Genomic DNA, 19592 nt, shown 5'->3' with positions numbered 1-19592 from the left:
GGCGCTACACATTTTGTAATCAGTTCTGCTGGCAGCTGAGGGCCACAGCACACTCTATAACTGGGGTAAGTCCTTCAGCCCTAAAGTGGCATCTGCGTGACAGACCAGTATTCACTACAGCCCATACCTTGCATGGCTTGAATCCACTTATCCTTAGAAGAAAGCAGAATAAATTACAGTCCCTAACACTGAAACTGGTTTTGGGGCCACAACTGAAAATCATCATCTCTCTCCTGATACCACTGTGAGGCAACATGCCACCAAGTGACTGATGGGTTTCCTCAAGGATTGGGGACTCAGCACTGGTCTCTGTTACTGGTAGGATGAACATTCAGCAGTGAGTGAAACTAGATCAGCCTTGGTAGGTGGGCACCCATCCCACTGGTCAACTCCAATCCTGCTACGTGGCTCTTCATCCCAGACGCTGATGTCATTTTGTCAACTTGGCTGTTCGGGGCCTCTTCCATTGTGGATTCCTTATGGTATGGATCACACGTAGGACCAAGCTCTCCCCTCTTTGTGCCTGTCCACATACCTTTATCTCAGATCTACTGGTGCCCAATCTTCGAGTCTATTTCTTTTCAGGCTCCAGGCCAACTGGTCATGCCAGTTGCCACTGCCCAAGTGTATTCTAATCTTGGGCCACCTTCCACACGAATAGATGGCAAGGTGTACTGCCTGAAACTCTGTGCTTTTTAGAGGATTTCGGCTCCTCTCTAACTTTCAAGGCCACCCCTTTGTGGGCTGTAGTATAACCATCATGTATTTTTGCTTTGTACCATGTACAGCCTTACCTACCCATGAGTCAAATTCAGGCATTTTTCTCTTCCATCAGTTGGCCGTAGAGGATCCTTGGCAACAGGTGTGAACTGAGGGAGAGGTATTGGTGCGACAGTGGTGGGTGACATGGGAGTCCAGCCTGCCTGCTTGCCCTCTGGCCATACTTGTGTTTGATCCTAGATGTAGCTTCTATTTTACAATGGATTGCGGCATGACTCAACCCAACCTTATGACTTGATGGGACAGATAGAACCCAGCTCATTATTGGTGGTTTTGGTTACATGGTTACCAAGTATCCGGTCATCAAGCGCTCCATCTCTACCAGGGCACACTAGCACATCACAACTGTTTGTTGAAAGGTGTTCATTTCTCCACTATAGATGGCATGATCTTCATCCAGAATGGCATCCACATTGTGACTTTCCCATTGGAACTTGGCATAAACTCCACACGACGTCTCCCCACTACTGATACATCTAATACAACAGGCATAGTTGCCTGTGTCAGCCTATTTCAGTCACTCACCTAACATGGCTAATGGTGATTGGTTAAGAGCCTTGACAAAATGCAGTTAATAGCACCGGATGGTGCAGCTAACTCCCTAGAACACTGGACGGTCTGACAGAGGTGACATTTGAATGCTATCTTGAAGAATGCTTGCTTCCTCCAGAGTGAGAAGCAGAGAAATCATAGCAGAAGGAAGGGCATGACTTCTGGGTAACTTACACAGATCTCGTTTTATCAATACATTTGACTGTTTAGAACTCAACTACATTGTTCTTTCCCCAGTTGCACCTCATCCTCTTCATCTTACGAAAACTCTTTCATGAAAACTCTCCCCAACCTGTTCTCTCTACAATGAGCATTTTCCTGCGCAGGAGTCTGAAGTTATCTCTAGAGTGAGTTCATTGTGCCCTCTCTATATTCCAGAACATTGATGACCACCCAAGGCTAATTCAGTCTTAATGACCCATAAGCTCTGCTGTATGGATAAACTTTGTCTCCAGTCTGTGTGTTCCTGTGTGTAACCTCACCCCCCAAAATGCCTAAAACCCTTTAACTGATTTAACTGATGTATAAGGCTTATAATTTGAAGTGAAATGCTCTTTAGAGCTTTAAATAAGTTACACATACTGCTTTCCCTTTATTAGATAGCTTATTATTCTCAAAGGATTGCACTCAGGATAGGATTTTTTTTCCCCCAGACAGAAAAACACTTGTTACGTACTTCCTGCTAGATTAACACTTGAGATTATCAAAAGCTACCTTCATCACTGAGAGCTCTCTTCCTCTCTGAGGTTTTCCCTGATCTACGGAGGTAGCACTACCAGCTGGTACTGACAGATGCCAGACTTGAGTTGTTGGGTGATATATGAAAACATGAGAGGCAAAATTAAAATGGGCTCATGAAACTCATTTCCTAACCTTTTAGGGACTCAGTTTTGTTTGAAACATTCTTGTAACTGAACTGAACACACTGGAAAGTTTTGTTTTAGTAATACTAATGCTTTTTCAACTACGCATTTATCTATGAATGGTTATATCAAAAGACAGTACTGTGTATGACTAGAGAAAATATGGACGTGATTCATCACATATTATATATTTGTCAAGTTTTGCTTGTTTTTTTGGTCTACATTATAACGTTACTCATAGGAATGGCTGAAAAGAGCAGGGCCACAGTCAAGTCAGTAGTACTTTAATAAAATGAACAGAACCCATTATAACAACAGCTCTTTATTACATGGATTCAAATACACAGACCAATCGTATTCTCTGATATTTAACAACTGCATTCAATTAAAACCTGTTAGTGCATTCCTCAACACTAATTCTAAGGGGCTTCCTTTGAAATCCCTTTACAAAGCCTTGTGCAAAGAGGTTAAGCACCAGTAGTAAAGACTGTTGCTAGCAGTTTTATGTCACCATCATCATCAACAACAAACATGCAGTTTTTCCCTTCTATGTACATGGCATTGGAAAATGGGTGCTACACTCTGCCTATGGTACAAAGTTTATAAATACAATATACCAGTACAAAGTTGATGCCATTAAAAACACCTTAGTAACAACGACTGGGAGATAATTAAATCTGGAGTGTTGATGGAATCTATGAAGAGATTTAAAACCAACACACAAACTCAAACATTATAATACATGTTTTCCTTAGGAAGAGGTGAAAGGGGAACTTCTTAGGTGCTACTGAAGGGTTTTCTCAGTTGTTCCAAGTTTACTTTCTTTCTGCTATTATCTTTAAATACTGCAAAGCATTGTGGGCTGCATCACTCTGCGCACTGCTGCAGGAGATCCCCGAGCCATGACAGACCGTAATGGGACTGGTGGACAGTTCAGCAAGACACTGGTACTGTCCATTGGCACTCAGTTCTTCTGCAATGACACATTCAAACATGATGATTAAGGCCGCATGCAGAGAAAGCAGATTTTTTTTTGTAAAAACAATTTTTGTTACTGTCCCTCTCCCCAAGCACCTTTTTATTTGCTACTTCACATATCAGGTGCTAGTCTCTATTCATAGGAACCACTTAGTTCTTAAAATTAGTAAGAAGCGTTTCAAAGTCATCATTAATTCATTATCTAAAAATCATCTCAGGTTTCCTTTTCCCAAATTCATAAATATTTTTGAATGCATGGTCTCTTCATCAACCACCTTTCCTGATCATCTTTCTGCATTCATCCTCAGGTTCTGCATCATTCTCAGTATATTAAGACACTGCACCTGACTCATTATTCAATCCCGAAGTAGCAGACAAAATCAAAAGTTCCTTCAGCCCCTAAATACCCTATTTTCTCAGTAGTAGTAGCTCTGATGAGCTAGGTTCCCCCCAGGTCACTGGGGCTGGGCTGCTGCTGCTAAGTCACTTCAGTCGTGTCCGACTCTGTGTGACCCCATAGACGGCAGCCCACCAGGCTCCCCCATCCCTGGGATTCTCCAGGCAAGAACACTGGAGTGGGTTGCCATTTCCTTCTCCAATGCATGAAAGTGCAAAGTGAAAGTGAAGTTGCTCAGTTGTGTCCGAGGCTGGGCTAAGGGATACCAAATTCCTCACATACAATACTGATGTTAAATCAAGATACCAAACACACACATGAACACACAAATTAGCCAGTTATCCACTGCATTAAAAGAAAATCCACGCTGACTTGCTTTCCAATATGTCCACATTTGTCTATCTGAATGATCATGGGCTAGAAAAAATATAGAAGTTGACAGCTGGAATGAGATAAAGTTGTAAACTGTCCCCATTTATCTACCAGAACTGGAACACAGTGATAAGTGGAGAGAAGATGTCTGGCCCAGCCGCCACAGACTTGGTATTTGTTTTAGAAAGGTGGGTACCTTTTTATTTGTCAAGCTGTCCATCAGGGCTAGTTTAACAGATATTATACCGGCAGGGACTCTTCTTCTAACCTGGCTCTACTGACCAGCTATGTCATCTCAGACAAGTTTCTCAACCTTTCTTTGTCTTACTTTCTTCACTTATACCTAAGATAATAGAAATTCCAGATGTTCAAGCTGGATTTTGAAAAGCCAGAGGAACTAGAGATCAAACTGCTAATATCTGTTGGATCATTGAGAAAGCAAGAGAGTTCCAGAAAAATATCCACTTCTGCTTTATTGACTATGCCAAAGCCTTTGACTGTGTGTATCACAAAAAACTGTGGAAAATTCTTAAAGAGATAGGAATATACTACCACCTAACCTGCCTCCTGAGAAATGTGTATCCAGGTCAAGAAATTTGTATCCAGGTCAAGTTAGAACTGGGCATGGAACTACAGACTGCCTCCAAATCAAGAAAGGAGTACGTCAAGACTGTATATTGTCACCCTGCTTATTTAACTTATATGCAGAGTACATTATGCGAAATGCCAGGCTGGATGAAGCACAAGCTGGAATCAAGACTGCCGGGAGAAATATCAATAACCTCAGATATGCAGACGACACCAGCCTTATGGCAGAAAGTGAAGAGGAACTAAAGAGCCTCTTGTTGCAAGTGAAAGAGGAGTGAAAAAGTTGGCTTAAAGCTCAACATTCAGAAAACGAAGATCATGGCATCTGGTCCCACCACTTCATGGCAAATAGATGGGGAAACAATGGAAACAGAGACAGACTTTACTTTTTGGGGGGTCCAAAATCACTGCAGATGATGACTGCAGCCATGAAATAAAAGATGCTTGCTCCTTGGAAAAAAAGTTATGACCAACCTGCTGCTGCTGCTAAGTCACTTCAGTCGTGTCCGACTCTGTGTGATCCCACAGATGGCAGCCACCAGGCTCCCCAGTCCCTGGGATTCTCCAGGCAAGAATACTGGAGTGGGTTGCCATTTCCTTCTCCAATGCATGAAAGTGAAAAGTGAAAGGGAAGTTGCTCAATCGTGTCCGACTCTTAGCGACCCCATGGACTGCAGCCTACCAGGCTCCTCCGCCCATGGGATGTTCCAGGCAGAAGTACTGGAGTGGGGTGCCATTGCCTTCTCTGATGACCAACCTAGACACATATTAAGAAGCAGAGACATTACTTTGCCAACAAAGGTCTGTCTAGTCAAAGCTATGGTTTTTCCAGTAGTCATGTATGGATGTGAGAGTTGGACTATAAAGAAAGCTGAAGGCCGAAGAATTGATACTTTTGAACTGTGGTGTTGCAGAAGACTCTTGAAAGTCCCTTGGATGGCAAGGAGATCCAACCAGTCAATCCTAAAGGAAATCAGTCCTGAATATTCACTGGAAGGACTGATGCTGAAGCTGAAACTCCAATCCTTTGGCCACCTGATGCGAAGAACTGACTCCTTTGAAAAGACCCTGATTCTGGGCAAGACTGAAGGCAGGAGAAGCAGATGACAGAGGATGAGATGGTTGGACAGCATCACCGATTCGATGGACATGAGTTTGAGCAAGCTCCGGGAGTGGGTGATGGACAGGGAAGCCTGGCATGCTGCAGTCCATAGGGTCGCCAAGAGTTGGACATGACTGAGTGACTGAACTGAAGATAACAGAATGTACTTCACAGGATTAGTTTGAGGATTCTATGATTTGAAATATGTAATGTCCCTAGAACGGTGCCTGGCACACACTAACTCTATAAACCTTCACTATTGTTGTTTATTATTACAACTGTACAGATGTTATCTCTCTTTTTATTATTTATAAGAATGGGATACCTCAGTGATATATATTACCACTCTGGTAACTGTATATAGTCAGAATCCTCTATTATAATAGATGTTTTGTTTGTCAAACATATTTTGAAAAGAAACAACAGGTTTGGGGACAAGCCAAAGGAAAAAAAAATCATACCTATATCCAAATATGTTATATTAAAACCTTGTTCCTTTGCAATTTCACTAAGCAGCTGGATGTAATCTGTATTTGGAATACTGAGGAGGCTTCTTTTCAGTAAGTTGATCTTTTCACCAGGAGAATTCCTTAAGGAATGCCACGTACAACCTAAAGAATGCCCTACCATATTTGTCTGAAAAACACAGATTAACATTAAGACTCTTAGTTTGGGTTCCAATGCTACTATGAGTATTAATTAAGCAATCAGCACTTTATAGAGCATATTTAAATGAATACCATTTGGTTAACTTTCCAATTTAAACTAGGCAGCACTAATATGTTCACACATTTATCAAACAACACAATATTAAAGAAAAAAGAATGTGCAATGAAATACTGGAAGTATTTCAAAATACTTTTACATAGCATAATGTTCTTGTTAATATGTATAACATATTTAAGAGCATGATAAACAAATCTGCAAATACAGCTGACCCTTGAACAATGTCACATACTATCTTCCTATATATGGATTGGCATTTATACTTATCCTCTATTCCAATACAAATTTCAATATTATCAAGCTGAATAAATTTTGTTATTCAAAATAATACGCAGATAACAAAAACTCAAGTAATACAGAATTATAAAAGCAACAATCCCCACACCTACCTTTAGTCCCCTTTCCAGAAGCAATATCAACTTTTTATTTTTAATTATTCTGGTGGTTACCTTTGTAACAGAAATGAGAAAGCTATTGATCTTGTGTATTAACTTTTGGTCAGTTACCTTGATGAATTCTCTTATTATTTCTAGTAGTTTTTCTCTAGGGCTTTATAGGGATACAATTATATTATTTGTAGTTAACGATCATTTTTATCTCCTCTTATTTCCAACCTCTTATTGTTTTCTCTTCTCTGGTTACGTTGGTTGATACTTCTAGAACAAGGTTTAAAAAAATGGTATCAGTGGGCATCCTTGCCTTATTTCTGAAATTAATGGGAATGGATATAACATATAAACATGTACCCAAGATTTTGATTTTTTTTTCTGAGGTATATATTTAATTTTTAAAAAATATTTATTTATCTGTGCCAGGTCTTAGTTGCAGCACCTAGGATCCTCAATTTTGTAGTGGCATGCAGGATCTTAGTCGCGGCATACGAGAGACCTAGTTCCCCGACCAGGGATCGAACACCTGATCCATATTTTAAATTACAATAGGGGTATTTCTGAAGCATTTATCAGTAGTGACTACCCAATATTTTTTTGGCATCTACTGAGAGGATTATGTTTTCCTTCTTCGACCTGTTAATGTAATTCATTATAGCAATAGATTTACCAATGTTGAAACACCCCTGCGTTCCTAAATGAATTTATATAGAAATTTCTCTCACATTATATATATTGCCTGGAAGAGTTTAAACAGCACTGAAGATTATCTCTTCCTTGAAGATTTAACAGAACTCACCAGCAACCTAACTGTTTTGTGACTGTGGTGTCATCTCTGATCCAGTCTTAAAAGAAATGAATGCAATGTTTTATATTTTTTCTATTAAAAAAGTGAAACCAAAATTATATTACTTACCTAGATATAGTTGTTTCTTCCTAGAACAAGCCCTTTTTATAAATCATAAGCTTAGGACACTCCTATAGTCTTCACTTCTCATTTCATACCTAACATCCTATTCTCAGATAATGGACCATCATACATACCTACCTACATTTTGTGTAGCCCAATCTCTTATGCTCTCTATCTGAATGCCCAGTTGCCTACTCAATTTCTTCACTTAGCTACTCCACAAACACTTCAAATTCAATATATCTCACATTTAACTCATTATCTGCTCCCCACTTAGACCCTACTCACCTTCTGTGTTCCCCATATCACTGAATGGTACCACCATCTAGGTAGCTGCCAAGCTAAAACTGTTTACTTCTTCCTTTTTCCCTATTCTCTACATCCAGTTATTATGCCCCCATTCACTTCAGTTTTCTAAGTAAGTTTTAAATTGACCATTTCAATTGCTACTACCTTTGTCTAGGTCACCATCATGTCTCATCTGCTCTTCTGTAACAGCATTATAGCAGGTTTCTATGACTCTAATATTCATTCATCCACCATAATGCAGCCAGTCATTCCCTTCTAATGTATAAATTAGATTCCCTCCTTCCTATATTAAATTTATTTAATGACTTTATGCTACCTTCAGGATAAAGTTCAATCTCCTGAACACAGTACTTCCTGCAAGATTCAACCCCTCTTTACCTTTTCTGCCTCACTGTTTGAGAATCCCTCCCACCAAATTCAATGCTCCAGCCATCCACAATTACTCTGGATAACATAAAATGTTTCACTCCTGGCCTTTGTACATGGTCCTCCTTCTCTCTGGAATTCTTTTCACTGCTGTCATCCTATAGGTCTCAGCTCAGATATGACTTTCTCCAGTCAAGTCTTCCTGAAACCCTATCTTGGTTGGATTCTTCATCTATGTTCCCAAGAAGCCCTTGTAAGGCCTAGTCTGTAGGGTTCTTTTCTTTCTCAGTAGGCTGGCTGCAAACTCCTTAGGGCCAGAGACTATCTTATTCACTATATGCCAGTATCTGGCCATCAGTTCAGTTCAGTTCAGTTGAGTCGCTCAGTCGTGTCCGACTCTTTGCGACCCCATGAATCGCAGCACGCCAGGCCTCCCTGTCTATCACCATCTCCCGGAGTTCACACAAACTCACATCCATAGAGTTGGTGATGCCATCCAGCCATCTCATCCTCTGTCATCCCCTCTTCCTCCTGCCCCCAATCCCTTCCAGCATCAGAGTCTTTTCCAATGAGTCAACTCTTCACATGAGGTGGTCAAAGTACTGGAGTTTCAGCTTTAGCATCATTCCTTCCAAAGAAATCCCAGGGCTGATCTCCTTTAGAATGGACTGGTTGGATCTCCTTGCAGTCCAAGGGACTCTCAAGAGTCTTCTCCAACACCACAGTTCAAAAGCATCAATTCTTTGGCACTCAGCCTTCTTCACAGTCCAACTCTTACATCCATACATGACCACTGAAAAAACCATAGCCTTGACAAGACAGACCTTTGTTGGCAAAGTAATGTCTCTGCTTTTCAATATGCTATCTAGGTTGGTCATAACTTTCCTTCCAAGGAGTAAGCGTCTTTTAATTTCATGGCTGCAGTCACCATCTGCAGTGATTTTGGAGCCCAAAAAAACAAAGTCTGACACTGTTTCCCCATCTATTTCCCATGAAGTGATGGGACCAGATGCCATGATCTTCGTTTTCTGAATGTTGAGTTTTAAGCCAACTTTTTCACTCTTCTTTCACTTTCATCAAGAGGCTTTTTAGTTCCTTTTCACTTTCTGCCATAAGGGTGGTGTCATCTGCATATCTGAGGTTATTGATATTTCTCCCGGCAATCTTGATTCTGGCATAAATCTGGGCAAATATTATCACTTTCCTAAATGTTTGCTGAGTGGATAAATGAATGGACATCAAGCGATGGGAGTGAAATGTCAATCTGAAGGCAAAAACAGCACTACTGACCTACCATCTTTAGAAACCATCATATTATTCTGAATTTGACTGTGCTTCCCAAGCTCTCTTTCTTGGCCACCCCTGTGATTCTGGCTCACATATAGCAAGCAGCTGAAAACTGGGGTAGTGTATTACTCAACAGTTGAGAGATTTTTGAAAAACCATGACTCTGTAGTATACCTATACAAAATGAAATCTACAATCACATGTTGTTCTGACAGCAACACATGTTTAATCACATTAACATGACAGACCTCTGATCATTACTCACCAAAGAAATGTGGTTCTCTGGAGAAATATTACTGAATTTTGCAAGAAATTTCTCAGCAGCATTTCTCTTGGCTTGTTTCTTTGATGCCCCCTTTCCTAAATAAAGAAAAAAAAAGTGCAGTAGCTTAGAAAATAAATTAGTGTCCATAGAGAATGACCAAATATTTAAAGTACTATGTTTGATCAGAGAACTATCTCATGGTTTTTATATACTATTCTTTTACTGACCTGACATCTTTACTTGTTCTGCTTCATGCAATTATTAATTGTTACATTTTTGAAGGCATTTCTTTAGCAGTTTACCTTTAATAGTTAAACTTTCTGTTTTTCTTCAACAGATGTATCTCCCTATGACTAGCTTTAATGAACCGTATTTGGTTTAATTCTGATGAAATATTCAAATTTACCAAGGCAGATTTGAATTACATCTCCCATCTTTCAACCTCTACTCCTGGCTTATAATCTCCTGCACACTGATAACTATGTGGAATTTCTTCAACATGAATAAGAAGGGCATAGGAGAGGCTGGAGTTGAAAGATACCATAATCTATTTCCATGTTTAGAGATTTAAAAACTCAGGCCTAGGCATGGAGATTAAGCAATTTGCCTAACCTTGCAAATCAAGGACTGCATCAAGAACAGAGGTGAGGTTTCTGCTTCTGGCTCAGGGCTTCCTGCACTGACCCACACTACCTCTTGGGGGGCAAACAGCTTCTTAGTACTTCAGACTAATATCTAAGCAACTTAAAATTTCATTTCAAGCCACTTTTAAAATGATAAAAACTGCTCAAGAAATTAAAATAGAAATCCTTAGGAGTACTTTATTAAGTGACTTTTTTCCTTGTAATTTGTGGCCTTTACAACATCAAAGTTGCTGTAAGACAAAAGGTTAATTTCTACTTTATTTTTATTTCACTATCAGCCTCTTTGGAGAAGGAAATGGCAACCCATTCCAGTATTCTTGCCTAGAGAATTTCGTGGACAGAGGAGCCTGGGTGGGGGTCGCACCAGAGTTGGACACGACTGAAGCGACTTAGCATGCATGCATGCATTGGAGAAGGAAATGGCAACCCACTCCAGGATTCTTGCCTGGAGAATCCCAGGGACACAGGAGCCTGGTAGGCTGCCGTCTATGGGGTCACACAGAGTTGGATATGACTGAAGACACTTAGCACCAGCAGCAGCCTCTTATCGATTATCTTGTTTTTAAATGTAATCTTCTCCTAGTCCTTCCATCTTCTGGAACAGCTACTGAAGCTCCAAGAGATTTACTACTGCTTTTTTCTCCAAAATGATGTTTAACTCCCTATTATATCAATGAAGACTGTTTAAAGAGTCAATTATTTATCTGTATTTCCATTACCAACCCATGATTTTTTTTAAAAATCAAATTAAGAAGTATTCTTAAGCCAACTATTTATACTTATTAATTAACTCAACAGCAGAAAGTTAGAGACAGTAGACTAGTAGTGTGTCAATTTTTTTTTCCCCCAAAGAAGTATTTGAGACAAAATCACAGCAGAAATTTTTTCATCCTCTCAAAATATTTCCAAGGTCTTCAACTGTATCAGAGTAGAAACAAACAAATACCAGTTTCCATGAATGACTCAAGCCTGCAAATTGTAGTGTATTCTCTCTTATGAGCAGGTCCTCCCTCCTGGGAAAGGGTATATTCAGGCAGTCTCCAGCCATGATGAATAGCCAATTCCTAGAAAATCGAGATGAGCCTTTAGTAGTAATTTTTACTATGCAATGGCTCAATCACATTAATGATATTCTCTCATGGTTTTGATCCCATTTCTATTTATATGTTGGCAGAGAACAATGATATTCTGCAGTATTTAAGAGAAGGTCCTCTATCCCCCCCAGATATTCCTGCATTTTACATCTTATAAGCCCACGACACCAAAACTGAAGCAGTTTCCTGCTGTGAATGGTGCTCTTCCGTTAAGCTATAGTGAGCTGGTTATCAAAGAGGTCAGGCAGAAGGATAAGCTCCTCTCACCCTCTTTGGGAACATGGGAGAGGACATTACTGGTCTCATGGCCATCAGTCCCCAGAGTCTCTTCCTAACTAACCTTCTATACCCATGGCTGCCTAACTGACTGCATTCGATCAAGAGCAGGTGAGGAGCAGAGAGCAAACACACGCACTGGATGAGACTGAGGAAAGACGGGGACGAAAACTACAGAAAAACTCATGGAGCAGGAAAGAGACCAAATGACTGGCTGGATAACAGGGAGGGGAGTTGTCCAGCAGAGCACATGGATAATCTGCAAGAAGGATATTCTCACATAGAAATTCAAAGCTGAATATATTTTTTGGTAGAATAAGCAAGTAAGTGGATGACTTCCCTTGTCCTGTGTTAGGTAAATCAATTTCGGTTCTTTATAGTCTTCTGTCTCAACAGAAGTAGAAAGAGATTTGTCACAAGAGTGGCAAGAAATATTCTTAAAATATAAAACACTCTACCCATATGCACTGAGGTCCTGTTGATCTCAAATGAGAATTCCACAAACCAAAGGCAGATACTGTATATGGAAGAAAATCCAAAACATAAATAATTATGAAAATAACTTCAAGTTAGCACTTTAATATCTAATGATTGTAACTTGGAACACAAAATGTTGTACCACCTAATCTTTAAAATATTAATTCCTTCTCTTAGCCCTTATGATATAATCAACATTTATGACATTTTTTTCCAGTAGACACAAAGTTAAGTATGGAAAAACTGTGCCATTTACCTGTAATGAGCCAATAGGATTAAGCTGGTTCTTTGGTTGCTTGGAAGGGTCAGGCATTAAGGGATCAGGAACTGCAAAGCTGAACATTTTTATAAAGGGTTATAAAACAAAATAATCTTCCCCAAATTATTACACAAAGGATAAGCATTTTCTATTTAGCTCTCCATGCCTTTGCTCTTGCATTCCTTCCACATGGAATACCCTTTTCACCCACCTCTTCTATGGGAATCTGATCTATACCTCAGCCAAGGTACACCTCAGCCAAGGTACACCTCAAATGCAACTTTCTCTCAGAAGCCTATTCTTTTACCCCAATGGGACATAATTTTTCCCTTCTTTGAACCATTGTAATATTTGGTTTGATACTTTCTTAAGCAATTATTTTACCATTAAGCTGTATACTCTTACAAATACATGCTATTTGTCTATCCATCACCATACCACTCTCCTGTTCAGACTGTAAAATCCTTGATGGTAGGGCCTATGTATTACTTACCTTCATAAGCTTTGCTGTGCTTTATATAAAACAGATGCTCAATAAAAAATGTATTTAAATAAACACACTACTGTTACAACCACATGAAAAGGGAAGACTAACAGGATGTTTATAGCTCGGCAGTGTAAACCATACACATCATAAATGTAGCTTTTTCATCCAGATAACTATAGAAGAAAGACTTGGGTTGATCTACCATCTGCTCTTCGCTAGGATAATCTTCCTAAAGTTTACGCATGTGTGCTCAGTTGCTAAGTTGAGTCCAACTCTTTGCAACCCCATGGACTGTAGCCTGTCAGGCTCCTCTGTCCGTGGGATTTCCCAGGCAAGAATCCCGGAGGGGGTTGCCATTCCCTATTGCAGAGGATCTTCCTGACCCAGTGATCAAATCCGCATCTCCTGCATTGCAGGTGGTTTTTTTTTTTGATGGCTGGCATGAATCTGATTTGAACATGTAGGGACTGTGATTAAGGAAAAACAGAACAATCTCTTCTGAGTAGTGTGAGCTTACTAGTTATGTGGATGATGGGTGTCTAACGTGGAACAAGATGCATTTCAAGATTATTGCCACCTTGGCAGCTAGAGTCATTTCTTCCATACTTAAGTTTCTTTTCTACCTGCCAGAATTTCAAGCTTTACATAGGCTGATGAGATACGAACATTCATTTACAATGCTGTACACTGAAGCTACCCAAATAATTATGATGGAGAAGTGAGAAAGTCTCTTTATCCCATCAGGCCACTTTAGGCCTGATTTATAGCTTAGTATTTCCATCTTATCTGTCAAGAAGCACAAATACATAGTAAAGTTTATTAGCCTTTTTTTGCAGACAAAGTGCCTGCGTGCAGAAAGGACACTCTGTATGTTCATTTCTAGAAATATATGCAACACTCTGAGTTGACCTTTGGGTTGCATAAAAATGGCATGGCCATCAAAAGCAAGCAGAAAATCTAAAACCCACCACGCCATCTGGCATGTCCAGAAAACTAGCATAAACCAGTTTTAATGTATGACCCTAGAGAATCAAAAATCATGTTATGAGATCCAAGGCTTTCACTGGTTGGTTCTAAACGACCTGAACAGTTTAGAACTACTAAGTACACAGGAAGAACACTGCAGGAGAACCTAAACATATCCCTAAACAGAAAGTTTTTCTAGGACTGGGAAACAAAAAAACCCATCCTAAATTCTCATAGGCCTCTGCTGTCAGCTATAAGCAGACACACCAGAATGCACTCCCAAGTATACTTGAATGCATGTAAAGTGAAGAATGTGAAGGCAAAACATGCTCCTCTTGGATATGCCCAATAGAAACCAAAAGACACCACTTAATGATACAAGAGATGCTCCAGGGCCAGTGCTCCTGGAGCACTGTTTTTGGCCTGGCTCCAAAAACAAATAATGTGATAACAAGTTTATTTTGGAAAGATATGTCAAGAATAAACATCCCATTTAGCATCCTCCTATATTTGGTATACGGTCTCTAGTAGAAGGAAATCTCTTTGTCTCCTTACAAATTCAAATTTCTAAAAGAGTACTTTTAGCTGATATTTTTCTGTCTCACACTTTGTTTTCTTCAGTGTAGAAACAAAACTCTTAATACAATAAGATATTTGTCAGAAGCACTCTGGTTTTCTACTCCTGTACCTCATCTGGAAAAAAGAAAAAAACCTAGTTTATGAGAGCCTTCATCTAATAATATTGTTGTTTAGTTGCTAAATCATGTCTGACTCTTGCAACCGCCTGGACTGTAGCCCACCAGGCTCCTGTGTCCGTGGGATTTCCCAGGCAAGAATGCTGGAGTGGGGTGCCACTTCCTTCTTTGTCATCTAATAAAAGCTGGATTTAATTTCTTACGGATAAAGTGTCTTTAGGGGATGACAGGTCTTCACAAGGAGATAGAATTTTATTAATAGAGCTAGACACTATCAACTGTTTACTTTGTTGCTTTTGTGAGCACGTTCAAACTTTTAATCTTACCTCAGCCATGATATTTTTGAGCTGCAGAATACAAAGAAATTTAGCTCACCAAATACTTGCATTGGCTTTCAAAATGTTTATGGCAGCCTCTGCAGCTCTATGTTTCGCCAGCTTCTTACTTGTACCTTCACCTGAATTAAGGTTAAAAAAAAAAACAACAAAAACAACTCTTTACATGCTGAAAAAATGTGAGGCTTGCATAGAGGTTTGCATAGTACAAAACAAAGTCACTACATGTATTATATATACACACTAGGTATACACACTGGGTAATAAAAACATACACTGCATACAGTTATACATTGAAATAAAATATCATAAAAATTAATATATTAAAAATCCCTTTGATTTTAAAAGTGCTAAGTATTTAATTCTAAGTATACTTATATAAAAATCTTTATTATGTCTACTTTGTACATGTTTATTACATAAAATGATAATACAGTAGACTGTCACTATGTATGCTAATGAAAGGCAACTTACTTCCATTATTCCTAGAGAGGAAATTCTTCTACAGGAAGAAATTTTCTTTAAAAGAGGCACTTAGAGCAACATTATTGAACAGCAAAATGTACACATTTTACTCTAACAGCCCCTCCTATACTGGATGAAACCCCTCCGCTTGGCTAAGCAGTCACTGGCTACCTGTTGGATACAGCAGGGGAAGGTGTATATAGGGAATGTGAGAGATTACATTGTTACGGTCTTTCATACAATCTGTATCCCTTACATGAGTAGCTAAGCGGGTAGAAGAGACCAGGCCTGACTAATAATCACTGAGACTGACGCCTAATATCAGTAAGCAACCACACAAGCAAATTATAAATTCAGTCTTTTTCCTTCTGAGTTCAAAGTAGGTGTTGAGAACCTGTCCAAAGTTGTGTCAGAAAGGCAATATTCATTTCTCTGATGCAGAGTAAAGAAAAGGCACATGGAACAAATGTCAGGTGTGGTTCTCAAGCATCAGAGAACACAGAAACCACACTCATTTATCCATTCACATAGGTATTATGGATACTGTATTCCTTTGAAAAATGTGGGCATTAGGAGCACTGAGGCTTTGCACTGAAATATATGGGAATTAGGGGCACCGACCCTCTGCACTGAAAATTCATGCATAATTTACAGTCAGCCGTCCATATCTGTGGTTCCTCCATCTCTAGCTTCCTCGGTATCTGTAGATTCAACAAACTGTGGATTGTGTGGTCTTATAGTACTTACTACTGAAAAAGATTGACATCTAAGTGGACCTGTGCAATTCAAACCGTGTTGTTCAAGAGCTAACTGTAGTAGAGAACTAAGCAGAGTCCCTGTCCTTAAAGAGCATACAGCCTAATGTGTGAGATTTTGTCTATAAGAACGATGTCTGAAATATGAAGCATCAGTCGGCCTCAGTGCAGGTTGTTGGGTAGCCTACAGAAGGGGTAGCTCCCCTACTTACTAAGGACTCAGAAAGGTTTCATGAAGGAGGAGATAACTAAACCAGGATCTGAAAGACCAGTAAGTCAGTGAGGTAAGCAGAGCTGGGGGACAGGAAGAGCACTGGAGGCAGAGAAAGAGCCACTGTGAAGGCTCAGATGCAACGCAGAGCACGTGTTCTCAAGCCCCAAGTTGCTGGGACAGTACGAGCTTGAAGGAGGGACCTTCGAGATAAAAGGTCAGAGAGCTGAAGGGCAGAAGGAGAGTTCAAAGAACAGTCTCCTCAACTGTGCTTCTCTAACTTTAGGACTTGCCTGGGAATTTTCTTAGAACACATACTAAGAGTAGGTGTGCCTGGGTGATAGCAAGGCTGCTGTTGACCACACTGTGTGAAGTAAGGTTGTCAGTCATGTTAAGAGATTTGTATTCATCCAGAGGGTGATGGAAACACCACTGAATGGATTATAAGAGTTTTAATACTTCAAATGAACAGATTTGAATGCCAGAAAAAATACTCTGTTTTTTTGTGTGGAAAATGGATACCACAAGACAGAAGCTAAAAGAGCAGCTACAAGACTGCAGCTATATTCCAAGTGGCTCAGACAATAGCAACAGGAAGAGGAGAGAAGCAGACAGATTCAAGAGATATTTAGAAGTAGGATCTGGTGGCATAATGGACAGCACAAAGAGGGAAGAGAAGGAATCCAGAAGGTGAAACTCCAATCTCCACTGTGAGCAAATGAATGATGGTGGTGCCTATACTGAACTGGGGAATGCAGGGGAAATGGAGTTGAGAGAGAAGATGGATTCAGTCTGGGACAATGAGAGATGGAGGTGTCTTTGGGTCATCCAAGCAAAAATGTCTAGCAAACTCAGGCTGATGCATTGTTTTGTAACTGCGCCTGGGCTAAAGACAGAGATTTCAGAATTATTAGCCATTAGATAGTATCTGAAACCATGGAGGTAGATAAGCTTGCACAGAAAGACAGGCCAGGCTGAGAAGAGGAGGGGGACTAAGCAGTTGCCACAGGTTGTTAATCTTTCACATAAAACACACTGAGAGGGGGAAAATGCTACTTTTTCTTGAATTTTCACTGAATACTTAAAGACAGACCAGCTAAAGCAGTAGTGCAATGTTGAGTCTGTCATTCATATGAGAAACTTCCAGCTAGAATCTAACTACAATCCACCTGCCCCACATAGACAAAAAAGCTTCAAAATTTTCTTAAAGGGACTTCAATGAAAATAGCGGACTCCAGATTTTCGTGGACACAAATGATGCCTTCAGGCTACCAGATGGTGGAACTTCAGCCTTCTTACTGAATTTCTTTCTTGGCATTCTTCCAAATTAAATTTAGTATTCAATATTTCATGTTTGCAATTAAATAGATACATAAGAAGTAAAATGTCTACATTTACAAATGGGCTACTTCAGTTATCATTTGCTGAAGCTCAGTGACCATAATCTGAATTTTGAAACTTCGCTGCCATGTGACCTTGGGCATGTTTCTTATAATCTCTCTGGACCTATTTCCTCATATATAATACAGGCGATAACATCTTATTAAAATATCTGTATAGTGTCAGGAACTAGAAGCTACTCTGCAATACGGTGTAGTTGAGCCTTCCGCCTTCCTCATTTTGCTTGGATACAGGACCAAGTGTGGTACTGTGGACCCAGAGTGCCAAACGAGTCCGTACAAAGAGGGGAGCAGGTCAGAAAATTCTGGGGTCGTGCCTCCTGGCATCTGCTATAACCTATGGAATCTGACAGCACCTTCTGATTCACCTATGGCTGCTCCAAGAACCTTTCCTGCTTCTCCCTAATTCTTGGAAGAACCTTAGGAGGATCTTAGGGTATGTTCCTGAGCTTCTCTTGATATCTAGGGAAGAGAAAATTAGGGAGAGAATCAGAAAGTTGCAAAATCCAAATAACCTGAGAAAGGCATCAGTTTCAAGAGACTGCTCCTCACTGACGTCTCTGGCAAAAAGGGCACTTTTTCCGAACTGAGAAGCAATACCCAAGTCTGGACCACCAGCCCACATGGTCATGGGGTTAATACAGACCTGTGCAGGTTATGTCACCAACGGTTACTCTGAAGGTGAAAGTGGGCACGTGTATTTGCACATCGGATCTTTCACATTCATAAACCGGGATGTTCTTGGTCTTCATGCCGTATTCGTGTAATACCTGAATTGGTGTTTTCCCTGGCTTAGCTGTAATCATCTTCCCCAAACTGCAAAAATCAGAAAAAGCTGTGCGTTGCATGTCAAAGCGGGGAGGGAAGCAGAAGCAAGCAGAGACTAGTTTTAACAGCCATCACCGGTGACGCCGGAGGCACCGAGCCTCTGGTCGGACAGGGTTAGAGCTGGCGAGGCGCGCCAGTCTCCGGGCCCCGCTGCGGAGGTCTTAAAGAAGATAACTTGAATGCGGGTAGGAGGGATTCGCAGGGGAATCGAGAGGTACGGCTGATGCTGCAACCTCCCAGGTCCAGCCTGCAAATCCCTTTCCCTCCACGGCAGCCGCTCACCACCTCCGTCCAGCCGGCGCTGCCCGAGGCCGCAGGGGGGGCGGGGTCCCCGGCCGGCTGGCGGCCGAGAGGACGGGGTGGAGCGCTCGCTGGTCCGCCCGCCCGCCTCCTTGCTGCCGCTAGGACGCGAGCGCCGGGAAGGGGCTTTACCCAGAATGCTGCTGGATAGCCGGCTCCCCCGCCCCCTGCTGCCCACCACTCTGGGCCCTGCCCGGCTCGGTCACGACCGCTCAGAAACTGACCTGAAGGTTCCGCTGTCCTCGCGCTCCATCGGCGGAGCCGCGGCGCGATGCCTGCTCTGAGACATGGCAAGAAGGGACAGCTTTGCGGGAGCAAGAGCAGTGCAGAGCGACGTCCTCGCTTCCCCGGTGGGCTGGTGCCCGAGAGGAGGGATGCAACGCCGACGCCGCTACCTCCTCCCCTCTCCTCACTGCTTGAGTTCCTCCCGGGGACGGGCGGGGCTGGAGGCGGAGCCTCGGTGCGGCAGCGCAGGTCCCGCTCCCAGCCACGCCCCCTGCTGTCCCTGCTCGGCCG

The 19592-nt window shown here is 41.2% G+C and overlaps 1 protein-coding gene across 2 annotated transcripts; it reads right to left on the bottom strand.

Moving 5' to 3' along the window:
* Positions 1-2463: 2463 nt before the first annotated feature.
* On the bottom strand, positions 2464-19520 carry PRKRA (protein activator of interferon induced protein kinase EIF2AK2). Of its 2 annotated transcripts, none has more exons than XM_027556697.1 (8): positions 19301-19520; positions 18595-18764; positions 15158-15239; positions 12632-12710; positions 11475-11592; positions 9885-9979; positions 6094-6268; positions 2464-3168 (listed from the first exon to the last, which is right to left on the bottom strand). In XM_027556697.1, exons 1-8 carry the CDS (start codon positions 19363-19365, stop codon positions 3011-3013), a joined length of 942 nt encoding a protein of 313 aa, XP_027412498.1. In that variant the 5' UTR covers positions 19366-19520; the 3' UTR covers positions 2464-3010. The 2 variants fall into 2 exon arrangements, with proteins under 2 accessions (XP_027412498.1, XP_027412506.1); XM_027556705.1 differs by having other exon boundaries at positions 15109-15239; positions 19301-19483.
* Between the last annotated feature and the right edge of the window lie 72 nt (positions 19521-19592).

Source organism: Bos indicus x Bos taurus, chromosome 2, assembly GCF_003369695.1.
Source record: "Bos indicus x Bos taurus breed Angus x Brahman F1 hybrid chromosome 2, Bos_hybrid_MaternalHap_v2.0, whole genome shotgun sequence".
In the NCBI taxonomy this organism is placed as follows: domain Eukaryota; kingdom Metazoa; phylum Chordata; class Mammalia; order Artiodactyla; family Bovidae; genus Bos; species Bos indicus x Bos taurus.
The sequence above is the reverse complement of the archived record's forward strand: the minus strand, read 5'-3'. Positions and strand labels throughout refer to the sequence as shown.

Bases quoted from the DNA above. Each gene is read 5' to 3' on its own strand.
- PRKRA (XM_027556697.1), bottom strand. From the start codon at position 19,365: ATGTCTCAGAGCAGGCATCGCGCCGCGGCTCCGCCGATGGAGCGCGAG. The intron at 18,765-19,300 runs GTCAGTTTCTGA...TGATTTTTGCAG, and splicing joins GAGGACAGCGGAACCTTCAG to TTTGGGGAAGATGATTACAG. The intron at 9,980-11,474 runs GTATTTGTTTGT...TTCTTTATTTAG, and splicing joins TGAGTCATTCATGGAAACTG to GAAAGGGGGCATCAAAGAAA.